At 37.1% G+C, this 12,773-nt stretch overlaps 1 protein-coding gene across 1 annotated transcript; it reads right to left on the bottom strand.

Annotated features, from left to right (window-relative positions):
• Positions 1-1,936: 1,936 nt before the first annotated feature.
• LOC145122769 (bifunctional pinoresinol-lariciresinol reductase 2-like) lies at positions 1,937-3,575 on the bottom strand. Its single transcript, XM_079058338.1, has 4 exons — positions 3,139-3,575; positions 2,786-3,026; positions 2,490-2,693; positions 1,937-2,325 (listed from the first exon to the last, which is right to left on the bottom strand). Exons 1-4 carry the CDS (start codon positions 3,469-3,471, stop codon positions 2,162-2,164), a joined length of 942 nt encoding a protein of 313 aa, XP_078914464.1. The 5' UTR covers positions 3,472-3,575; the 3' UTR covers positions 1,937-2,161.
• Positions 3,576-12,773: the final 9,198 nt, after the last annotated feature.

Below are 12,773 nucleotides of genomic sequence, written 5' to 3'. Positions count from 1 at the left end.
AGCTAAGGATGAAGAATACCGAAGATATATATATATATATATATATATATATATATATATATATATATATATATATATATATATATAGAGAGAGAGAGAGAGAGAGAGAGAGAGAGAGAGAGAGAGAGAGGGAGAGAGAGAGAGAGAGAGAGAGAGAAGGACCATTTGTGTACAAAGAACAAAGGGTGTTTTTGTCATTTACAATTACTTAACAGAATGTTAACTGCTAACAGAGTTAATCATAAGGGCCTTTTGTGTATAATGTTTGCTACGTAGGGACAATCTCAGGGAAAAAAGTTTCGTAGGGACCATATTAGAGAAAAAAATGTAAAGCTAAGGACCATCCATCTAATTTATTCCCATAAATATTATTTTTATGTACTAGCTTCATTTTTACTACGATAAGATTTGACATTAATATATGATCACTAACTATATTGGTGATGTTAAAAGTTAAACAATTGTTCATTTACAAATAATCAACAAACATAATTAGTGATGGAATCATGAAAAAACCATATTATTCAAACATATTATAGTGGTGGGAAATTTTCCAATACGTAAAAAAATCAGGCATCTTTGATGACACAAGTCATGTGCACGCACATCTCGCACTTCCTCATGGCCGTCCATGACTTTGGGAATTCAGGACAACAAATTGCCAAAGTCGGCCTTAGGAGGTGTGGCTGTGAGTCGCACACAATAGTGTCATCAAAGGGACCGATTTTTTCTGTAAACAAAAATTTCCGTGAGAAATCCGTCGCCAGTCCATCTTTAATCCAACTTGCTACCATATGTTGTTAATCTGTTGAAATCAGGTGGTTTTTGTCACGGATACGTCATTGGTTATTTGTAAATGTAACATTTTCTTTATCCTAGTCGTCATTTATATAATTAGCTTTGGTTAATTAGGTGTTGAATTTTATCGTGATATTAATAAATATTGCTTATATATATATAAGAGCACATTTTTACCTTTTGTCTTTTCTGCTGACCTTCAAAATCTACTGGACAACCCTACAAATTGTTAATAAAACATTCACATATATTACTTTACACATAATTTACTCCTTGCAAAGAACAAGGCTTGGAGGAGTGGTTCACTAAACCACTCGCTACCACCTTCGCTATAAATCGCTACACTGTATAGGGAGACCTCGCCAAGGAGCTAGCGAGAGGAGAGATAAAGTGTATAGCTGAGTTCTTATTGGCTGTATCTTTTTTAATTTTTTTTATAAAATAAACCTTATTAAAATAACAAACCCCCACTCCTTACCTTTTTACAACTTAAGTGGCTTCAAAAACTCCTATGTGTGGCTTCAAAAAAATACTATGTGGCAAAGTGCTAAGGGTATTATACCACTTGCTCCAGCCTAAGAATATAAGAGCATCCATAATGCGTAGTTAGACTGTGTTTGGCGCGCCACAGCTAGCTGATAAGCTAGCTTATTTTTCGAGCTTTTTTATGTTGTTGTGTTTGGTAAGCCAAAAAGTAGCTTATAAGCTAGCTTTTTGAAAAGCAACTTAGACTAGCTTTTTAGGAGTTTTTTTAAAATTTTCCAAATACACCCCTTATTTAATTATAGAAACACATACTCTTACATGTCCTTTTATGTAATTTTATATATTTCAGCTAGTTTTACTAAACATTATTTTTTATCAGCTAGCTTTTTATTTAACAGCTAATTTTTCAGCTATCAGCTAGTACTCCAAACACAGCCTTAATGAAAGAGTTGAATGAGGTGACATGTCTAACTGACATTCAATAGATTAAATTCTATCATTATGAGATGTTATGTTGGAATACAATGGATACATATAAAGTTCAATAACCATTGAATTTTTCAACGGAGAAAAAAAACCTTTTAACTATTAAAAATATATCCCATTCAACTTTATAGAATTTAATGTAAGGAAAGAAAATTAATACAGAGTATAAAAAATAAAATGATTTATCAATTTATTAAACTTTAATAAACATAATGAACTAAAAAAGAAGGAACTTGTGAATTAAAGACCCGTGAGCATCAACACCAATCAATTTCTAATAATTTGTTTTATGTAAAAACAGTCCCAACTCAAGACTTTTTGGACTTGTACCAAGTTCACACATAGTAACATACAAAACAACATATATATGCATCAAATTTGAGTCATTCATTCAAAGGTATTGCTTGAGGTAGTCCGCAACTTTGGTGTATTTGATGTCAGGGTAGAGAGCACAAGCCTCTTCAGCACCATCTCCAATCTCGAAATTTGTAAGACAGCCTTCGTAAAAGACATGGTAGTAATGAGTTAGCCCCACCTGCTCCGCATACCCTTGACCTGTGTATATCCAACACATTTGCAAACCATCAGTAACTGTACTCTTGATCAATGATCATCCATGACCATGAGTAATTACAACTCGATTAAAGCATGCATGCAAGAAAAATGAATGGAAATGGAATATGGGATAGGGTATGTGAGTGTGAGTGTGAGTGTGTCACCTCTCATGATATTGAGAAAGTCTTGCTCGGAAAGAGATGATTTTTCGAGTTGTTTTCCGATGAGTTTTTCCCAGAGTTCCACAACTTCTCTCTGCGAAAGAATGTTTTCCGAAGGTCTTATGTAGACTGTCTTATTACAAGTTCGTGGATCGTTTATGGTTCTGATTGTATACGCAGCTATGTCATCTTCATCAACGAATATCGCTACACAAACACAATATTGATTCCTTTTATTAATATTTAAACACACACACACACAAACACATATAGTCATAGATGCCGAAGTTATAACGTACACTTTTTATTGCCATCTCCAAGCAAGAGGACTGATTCCCTCGAAGGAAGAATATGGCCAGGTTGACACAACCCACCGACCATGTAACCCGCAAAGCAATTTGCAGATACGTAGGTGAAAGGGATCCCAGCATCTTCAATGGCTTTTCTCACCACCATTTTGTCATCGAAGGTCACTCTCCCTGGTTCCAATGCATCTGCCATTCTTGCTGGATCAGTACCAAACTCAGATGGCAAGAATCTCTGTAACATATATTATCGACGTTATGTCATAGATAGCTACCTGTGATTTGGTAAAAACTTCTGGAAAAAAGTTTAAAAAGTAATGATATGATGACTTATATACAGTATATACCTTAATGTTTCCAGCCTCTTTGATGGCATCAACAAGTTTGAGCTGAAGGAGGATTTGATGGCTACGGATATGAACACCGGATACTGCACATATCACCACGTCTACTTGCTTCAAGGCTTCAACAAGGCTTCGATGATCACTGAATGAACCAGTGACGAGATGGGCTCCTTGCTTCTTGAAAGATAACAGCATCTGGATTTTTTCAATGTCAACTCCGATCTCCGGTCGCCGGAGAACGTATGTCTCGTGGCCTTGCTGTAAACTGGCGTTTACGAGCCTCTTCCCTAAGTATCCTGTTGCCCCAATGATCAAAACTTTACTCTTTAACCCCATTTGTGTGTGTGTGTGTGTGTTTATTCAATGAGATTATCGAAGACCCTATATATAATTAAGTGTTGAAGCCTTATAATTTGTCTCTGGGTTGTTCTTCAGGAGGCCTACCCCAACCACACAGGCTATTTTTGTTGTAACTTAAAGGTTGGTGTGACGATCTTTGTACATACTCAAAGCAGATCACGTGATGCACAAAATCTAGTGTAAAATAATGGGGGAAATAAATAAATAAATAAATATTTATTTAATTCGATTCTTATATGAAATTTTTGATTTTTTTTTTCTATTAAAGTACTGATCTTTATATATCTTTCCATGTTATAAACATATGGCATAATTCCCATTGAATACTGAGTTACTGACCAATTAATTGGCTTAATTAGATTTTAATAATGTTTTAACTTATTGTTTAGTAGTTTTGGACAATTTACCATTTTAAAAAAAATATGTGATGTTTTCATTTAAGAAATTCATACATATAAGGCATGAGCAGTTGAGCACAATATCTTTACAGATATCATATAAGTCAATAAAGTATATATTTTATGTGGATATATAAATCAATTTATTAAGCAAGAAAATCACATCTCTTTTAGAAAATACTAGCATAATTTAAAATTTCCATTTAATTAAAGCAACCATTTACCAAAATGGTTGTTAACTTAAGAAATTCATACACATTAGATACAAATATTTTCACTTTTTCAATTTAATTAAAAGGGTTGAACCATTAGTCTCGGGTATAGTCATGGGCGTAGCTTATATATGGCCAAAGGGGCGGTGCCACCCCTTATTTTTTATTTTTAACAATTAGTCCATAACTATTTAAAAAGTTACATATTATGCCTAAAACTATAAAATTTGACTTTGCCCCATGTTCTTCAATTTTTATACATATTCTATTTTCGGCCCCCAAATCAAAACTCCAAGCTCCGCCATCGGGTATAGTTATGCCATATTTTAAATGTTTGTTAAGTTTTTTGGTTTGTTAATTGGTGTGATGTTAGTAACACATATATTCGTATTAAAAAAAGCTAGCCTATTGTGAATATCAAGGTGTCTAAAATCCATTTCTGAATTAAATCAATAATTCAAATTGTTATAATAATTTCTTTCTCCTAAACAGTTTGTGCGTATCTAGTTAATCAAATATCTTACCTATAAAATCACACCTTACACATTTTCAATCGTACACTTGTCATGGATTACAAGTTTAGCTATTCTTTTGATTTTAGTACATTTTAATGATTATAGAAGAGTTCCAAAGGCACATGTGTCATGACCACCAGTCCACCATGGACTTTTTGAGTAAAAGTACAACTTCCCAAATAAACAATGTTTTAATTTGTTGTTGAACAATACCCCATGTATATATAGAATGTTGGTAGGATTAGAAAACTTTTGCTTGTCTTTGAAAATAAGATAGTTTTTTTTGGAAACTTGAAAGAATATCTTTTTTCTACTATTGGCCGGATACGCTATATTAAGAGTACGTGTACATCTCATCACCTTAGTGGGGTACATAGCTCGTTTTCATCGATGGAAAGATTAGAATTTATTTCGTGTAAATGATTGAAAATTTTAGTTGTTGGGATAAGAACTTTATTACTTGAAATTGAAGTTTGACCTAATCTTCTGCCTCGATGTTCATGTATTTGTGATATTGCACCTGGAGGAGTGATGGAGCTTGAACATTTGATTTTGGGAACCGAAAATATAATATGTATAAAAATTAGTGAACAGGGAGTCACAACCAAATTTTATAGTTTTAAGCCAAATATGTAATTTTTTTAACACTTATGGACTAGTTGTGAAAAAAAAGGGGGTAGGGGGGGGGGGGGAACCCCTTCTAGCCCTCAAGAAGATCCGCCCCTGGAGCTTGGTAGTTGACGAGTGAAATTTCACACAGATCCATGGTTTAAACATTGACACACCCAAATATTATTAGTGTTTTGTGATTGATCATCCATGTGAGTCTTAAGATGAATTAATGTGAGTATCTGAGATGGTACACTTTACCATGTTTATTTGTTACTATACAACAATCAAATGATTTTTTTACAGACAATTAAAAGAATTGTATCTAGGGTTTTTTTATGTATATAAGTAATGCTAAAAATCATATAGTATGTTGGTTTCTATACATGCGCATTCAAGTCTCATTTACGGGAATGACTCAAATTATGTTTTCACTTTTGACCCAAAGTTATAATATGATATTACATATGTTTTTTTAACGGTATAAATTTATTAAGAAACTAGCACGAAGTTAAAAGAAACCCATTACAACAAAATAGTAGCTAAAGCTGGGTTATGTAACCAAGAAACCCAACTCAACTTTCCTTTCTTACACCTATTAGAAATCCAATAGAAAGATCTATCAACGACCACATCAAAGAGAAGCGATTTCCTATGTGTAGTCGTTCCAAAAATATAGGAATTTCTGAAATTCCAAATACACCAAACTACAACCATCACCACCACGTGTAGCACCTTACATTGGCTACTAGTCAATCTAGCAGAATCCAACCACGAAAATAACGTTTGGACCGTAAGAGAGGAAGTTGAACACTCCACCATAATGCTACACAGGACTCCAAATGTCTAAAAGCTCTCCACAACCTGTAAAGAGGTGATCAATCGTCTCCACACAAATAGAACAAACAGGGCATATAATCGAATCCATAACGATACCTATGTAAGATAATCTCTCTCTAGTAGGAATGTTATGCAACGCCACCCTCCAACACAATACATTTAGCTTGATTGGAACCCAATTGTTCCAATAAGTCTCCAAAAACCAGCTGACCCAAGCATCCCGCTATCTAAGAAAAACTGGGATGAAGACATATAGAAAGGATTAGAAGTATCTAAAGACCACCCAACCTATCGGAAGTGACACCCAAGTGAACATCCTGCAACAAAGCCAAAAGGCTCTCCTACGGAGACTACTCAATACCCCATCTAGGAGGACGATGCAAGTGCTCCACTTCCCATCCTATCAAAACTCGGTCCTAGACTGACACATGTCTGTGAGTATCTAGCGTAAAAATCATGTGGAAGCGAGCTGAAAGGGGCACATCATCCAACCACACATCATGCCAAAAGGACGTAGAACTCCCATCACCCACCCTGATGGGACAAAAGGACTTCAGATCAAACCCCTTGTCTCTCAACTGGTGCAAAGAACGAATCCCATTCCAAGGACCAGTCAAATATCTCTTAGGGATCAAGGAAGAACAACCTCCATCCCTACCATAAATCATATGAACCGCTCTCACCCACAAAGAATCTTGGGAGTGGTAAAACCTCTATCTCCAACGGAAAATCATAGCCCTATTAAAGGAAAACAGACTACCAACACCCAAACCACCATCCTATTCACTGGCTAGGACTCTATCCCATCTAACCCAATGTAATATCCTCTCATCTAGATCAACCCCCCAAAAGAATATGGCCCTCAAAGACTCAAGAGAACGGATAACAGAAAGAGGCACCGTAAACATATACATCAAGTAACTACCCAAAGAACCCAGAACAGACTTCAGCAAAGTAAGGCGACCACCAATCGGCAGACATTTAGCTTTCCAAGAAGAAAGTTTATCTCTAAATCTCTCCAAAATAGGCATCCAAGAACTGACCCCGAGACATATTCTGACCAACATGGATACCCAAATGAACAAAAGGAATAGAAGTTGGCGCACAACCAACAATCCATGCGATCTCCTAAACCTGAGAAAAATCGACCCCAACTCCGACCAATTTGCTTTTATGCAAATTGATCTTTAGGCCATAAGCAAGATAAAAGCACCTCAAAATCCAAAAAATCTTTTTAGCATTCTCCAAAGACCAAGAAGATAACAACACCGCATCATCAACGTAAAAAAAAAAAGAAATCTCCATCTCGCCAAAAGAAAAACCTCTAAAAATCTCTGCCCGATGAGCCCTATGAAGCGCTACATGGAAACCTTCATAAGAAGAATAAATAGGAAATGAGGTAATGGGTCCCCCTATCGTAAATCTCTTTGAATCTAAAATTCATCAGTAGGAGACCCGTTAACTAAAACTGAAGCCTTAGCAGAACGAAAAAGAGCCATAATCCAACCACACCAAATTGGCTTGAAACCCATAATCTGCATAACCTCGTGGAGATAATCCCAGTCAAGAGAATCATACGCCTTCTGAAAATATACCTTAAAGATCATGAGAGGGCTACTATTATCTCTACGCCAAGTTACCATCTCATTCAACAAGAAAGGGTTGTCCAAAATTTTCCAAGCTGACCACACTATCAATAACCTCCGATAACTTATTAGCCAAAAGATTACCAACAATCTTATATTGACAACCAATTAAACTAATAGGTCTAAAATCCGAAACATTCTCCCGGTCTTGAATTTTCGGAATGACCATGAAAAAAGATGCATTACATCCCTTCAGAACGAACGGATGACTATGAAAATATAACACAAAAGCAACCACGTCATCAACTACAATATCCCAATACCATTTTAGAAAGCCAAAAGAAAAACCATCCAGACCCGAGGCCTTCATCGAACCACAATCCCACATTGCTTTCTTGATCTCCTCAAGAGAAAAAGGAGCCTGCAAAAACTGAACCTGAAAATCAGATAAAGAATGGAAGAGTGTCGAATCACTCACTGGCCGCATACCTCTTTGCTTGGAGAATAAGGACCGATAATAAAGATGAAACTCATCTTTCACCCTAACAGGGTCATAAACCGAAACACCATCAATCATTAAACCCTGAATAGCCAACTGTTGTCTCTTGCATTTCAGAACATCATGAAAGTAACTAGAGTTTTTGTCTCCCTCAATACTCCATTGAACTTTAGCTTTTTAAGGTAAGTCCACTTGTGAAATATGCTCCAAATCCGAAAGCTCATTGATCAAATTGACACGATGCTCTCTAGTTGTTGCATCTCCATCGTCCTCCATGAGACTCTCATCAAGCATGTCAATCTGAGCTTAAATATCCCTTTTTCTACCATCTATCCGTACTTTAGAAGAAGAATTCCACATTCGAAGGTTAGATTTAAGAAGTTGTAACTTTTTCTTAAAAATAACCCACAAATTCTTTATATCAACAAAAGATTGAGACCAAGAGTCCCGCACAACTTGGTCAAAACCTTCCAACTCGAACCACGAATGAAACAGACGGAAATGAGACGACCAATAATCCACCTTGTGATCTAATAATAAAATGGGACGATGATCCGGAAGTTTCGTCTCAAGAATTAAACCCGAAAGATAGGGAAAACTCTCAAGAATGCCATTAGAAGCCAAAAACCGATCAAGATTGCTAAACTTTGAGCCCCATCTATCACTCCATGTAATTCTAGGGCCTCCCAATTGGATATCTGACAACTCCGATGAAATTGTGAACCCAACCTCTCCGACTTATCTCAGACCTCGTTGAAGTCCCCTTGAGAATACATTCCCCCGTGAAAGAAGAAATCAAATAAAAAATCTCGGCCCAAAGAAGTCTCTTAGCCTCGAGACTTTGTGGAGCATAAATAGAGACAAACATAACATGTAGTCCAGTGAAACTCCAAACCGCCTCAACCACAACAAACCAATCAGAAACAACAATATGAGAATGACGAATCCGATCTGGGTCCCAAACCGCTAAAATCCCACCTGAAGCACCTCGTGAAGGCGAGAAAGCATGCATGAAATAAAGATTACCCCAAAAAGAACGAACCGAAAACAAATCCAAATCGTCCATTTTAGTCGCCTGAATCGCCAAAAAATTGACCTTATGCTTATGACATAAGGATCTAATTCACGCCATCATATCAAAATTACTCGCTCCTTGAATGTTAATAGAAAGGCAATTCATGGATAACCATTTCTATCTCCTTGTCCTTCAAAATTTTCCGAGACCCGAGAATGACAACCGCTCAAATCAATTCCAATCGCCTCCCCCATCTCAATAGTTTGTTTTTTTAAGAGACACTTTAGAAAAAGAATCATTCGAGATGCAACCACTTCTTTCGAAATAATTTGAAATTGGTTTGAAAACCCCAGGGGATGTGAAAGTGAATCTTCAGAATTTTCAACCTCTGGCATTCTACTATAACCACCCATGAAACCTACTAGTTTTGCAAAATTCTGATGACCGGAGCTGACACCATTCTCACCATCGATAAAATCAAAACTCCGGACAGCATCTAGTTTAGGAACAACAACATCAGAAGGAGTGACAACGGCAGAAGCTGTGATGGCAGGAGGCTGTTTCGCAACAACAGAAGAAGCTGCTTTCGGAACAGCAGAATGATCGAAATTCCCCCTTAAAACAGAATCAACACCAGTCCATGCAGAGGGCCCGCAACAGGAACAGTGGTTGAACCACTGTTGAGAATTTTCTCTGAAACGTCATTGTTTGCATGCTGAGAATTAATTTGAGCGTCATTGTTTGCATGCTGAGAATTAATTTGAGCTTTAGAAAAACGTAATATTACATATGTTGACTTAAATGTTCCTAGAACATAAAGTTATTTTATAATTAACCTAAGTTATAAAGAAATATTTTGGTTAACAGTAATTATATTATTATCATATAAATATTTAATGTTATTGACATTTTAAATCAACATTTTATTAATGGTAATTTTTGTTATTACGATGTTAACTATTATTAATGATATTGTTAGGGTTGTCTACGCAATTTATCTAAGGCTCATTACGTTTTCCCTTTCTAACAACTTGTTTTTTTTAACCGACAAGTCTAATCTACTACTAAGCTAACACCTAATTCCACATATGTCCACGACGAGACTTGAAACCTCAACCTCAAAGAGGGAGGACACCATCTGATACTGCTAGGCTAGAAGCCCTTTGGTTCTAGCAACTTTTTAGTGGATGGTTCTTAATAATATTCGGTCATTAAAAGAAGATCTAAAGCTCATTATGATATAAGTTTCAAAAGTATTACATACCAACCAACAATCGTACATATTCATATACACTATTACAAAATCGAGTATTAACGACAACAAGTCCATTGTTAATACCTTTCAGCAACGAATTATTAAAACATGTAGAGAGTTCCTAAATACGCTTTCCAATTAGCAACAAAGTGTAACACCCAGAATCTTGAGGAGAAATGGTTAGGAGTAAAGCCCGTTTTAGGGTTGGATACGACGTGTTGGAGGAACCAACACGGTGTGTCTAGATTTGAAGAAACGCGAAGTTAATGGACCAACACAGCGTGTTGTGGTATCTGAACACTGCGTGTTGGCATCTGGGAAGGAAACCCTAATTTTCGGGTGTTGCACCCTATTTAAAGGCCTTAAGTCCTCATGGCTGGCCTCCTTAGCAGCCTCCACTGTCACTTAAACCCTAATTCATACCTTATGGTTATTTTGCTCATTTCTAAAGGAAGCTTTGAAGATTGAAGGTGATTTGAAGATTGAAGGTGCTTAGCTTGGAAGGAAGGTCATAGATCCAGAATCTCTCCACTTCTTGCAGTCTCTTTGAGGTATCAAGTTTATACCTTGACTTATAGATGTTTAAATCTCCTCATTTTGTGTTTTGTTGTGTTTTTGGCGCCTTTTTGGGTCGAAGAGTGTGAGAGGTCATTTTGGGGTTTGTTATTCCAAATATGAGTTGCATTAGACCCCTTGAGCTTAAAGGTGCAAGCTTTTTGAGAATAATTAGTCCCATGCATGCATTAAGTTCCTTTTTAAGCATACGAGCTTCATTTAGGCATGCATAAACGTAAAGTTGGCAACTTTACGTGGTTTCTAGCTCAAGGAGGACATATCTATGTTTTGGGGGTTATGTCTTCAAGTATTAAGTGCTTATTGGTTAAGCCCTTGCACTATTAAGCTTATTGGATTGAGTTTTGAACGTTTTGGGTAATCCTAATAGATAAAGTTGGAAACTTTATCCTTCTGGACCATGTTATGGACTAGATTTGAGCTTTCGAGCTCTTGGAATCGGAGAAAAAAAATTAAGGTATTGAGCTGTTGAAACTCGGGCAAACACGGTGTGTTTGCAACCCAACACGACGTGTTGGTTGGGATTTTGCCGACTGTTTGGATGATTAGGGGTGTAAGTGAGCCGAGCTACTTGTGAACTACTCGGGATCGACTCGTTAAAAGCTCGACTCGAGATCGAATTAAATGAGCCTAAGCCGAGCTCGAGCCTAAAGACGAGGCTCGTTTATTAAACGAGCTCGAGCCGAGCTTCAATTCATGGGCTCGCGAGCCTAAACGAGCCCATATATATATATATGTATATATATATATATATATATATATATATATATATATATATATATATATATATATATACACACACATAGAGGCTCGTTTAGGCTCGCGAGCCCACTAAATTGTTCACGAGCTGAGCTCGAGCTTCATTTTAAGGCTCGAATCGAGCTCGAGCTTTCTCAAAATTAAACGAGCCGAGCTTGAGCTTGGTCAGGCTCGGGCTCGACTCGGCTCGTTTACACCCCTGTGGATGATGTCGGAACACGGTGTGGCCACGTGGCAACACGGCGTGTTTGGTCAACATGGGCTGTTGACTTTGACTTTGACCAAGAAGTTTAGCTAGGGTAAGGCCCATGTAAGGGGTTTGGGCCCAATTTGGAAAATTGGGCCAAGTATGGGCTTTGAATGATTATTTGATTTTCGGCCGTTTTAGATTTTTAGTTTGGGCATTAGTCTTGGGCCAAACTAGGTGAGGGGTAAATGGTCTTTTTACCCCAAAAATGAATAGTCAGACTTATGGTTATGGATTAGGACCCAGATGTTGATTGGGTGTTGCTTTAATATTGACAGTTCGGGGATCTGTCAGCCAGTAGCCAATGATTTTTCTGTTCGATTCGGCAGTGTGAGGTGAGTCTCCTCACTGTGTTTAGTGGGTCGAAGGCACCAATTCCAACCCAGGGTTTGTTATGATTTGTATGTTTGTTGTCTTCATGACTCTTGGATGTGTTATGTGTTTATGTATACCAGGTACGTCCCGATGCCGGGCGGGGCCTAATGAGTATATTTTATGCTAGTTATCTGTACGTGTTTATATGATTATCGGGTATGTTCCGATGTCGGGCGGGGCCTGATGACCATTCTGTATGCTATGTATCTTTGTGATTATTGCATATGTTATGTATTGATATGTTTATATGTTTTATATGTATACTGGGCGGGGCCCGACGACTTACAAATTTGTATACCGAGCGGGGCCTGATGACAGGGAGGGGCCCATTATATGTTTATTTGTATGTATGGTATGTGGTAGCTTGGGGAACTCACTAAGCTTTGTGCTTACGG

Source organism: Lactuca virosa, chromosome 6 (genome assembly GCF_052849685.1).
Source record: "Lactuca virosa cultivar CGN04683 chromosome 6, Lactuca_virosa_CGN04683_v6, whole genome shotgun sequence".
Taxonomy (NCBI): domain Eukaryota; kingdom Viridiplantae; phylum Streptophyta; class Magnoliopsida; order Asterales; family Asteraceae; genus Lactuca; species Lactuca virosa.
The sequence above is the reverse complement of the archived record's forward strand: the minus strand, read 5'-3'. Positions and strand labels throughout refer to the sequence as shown.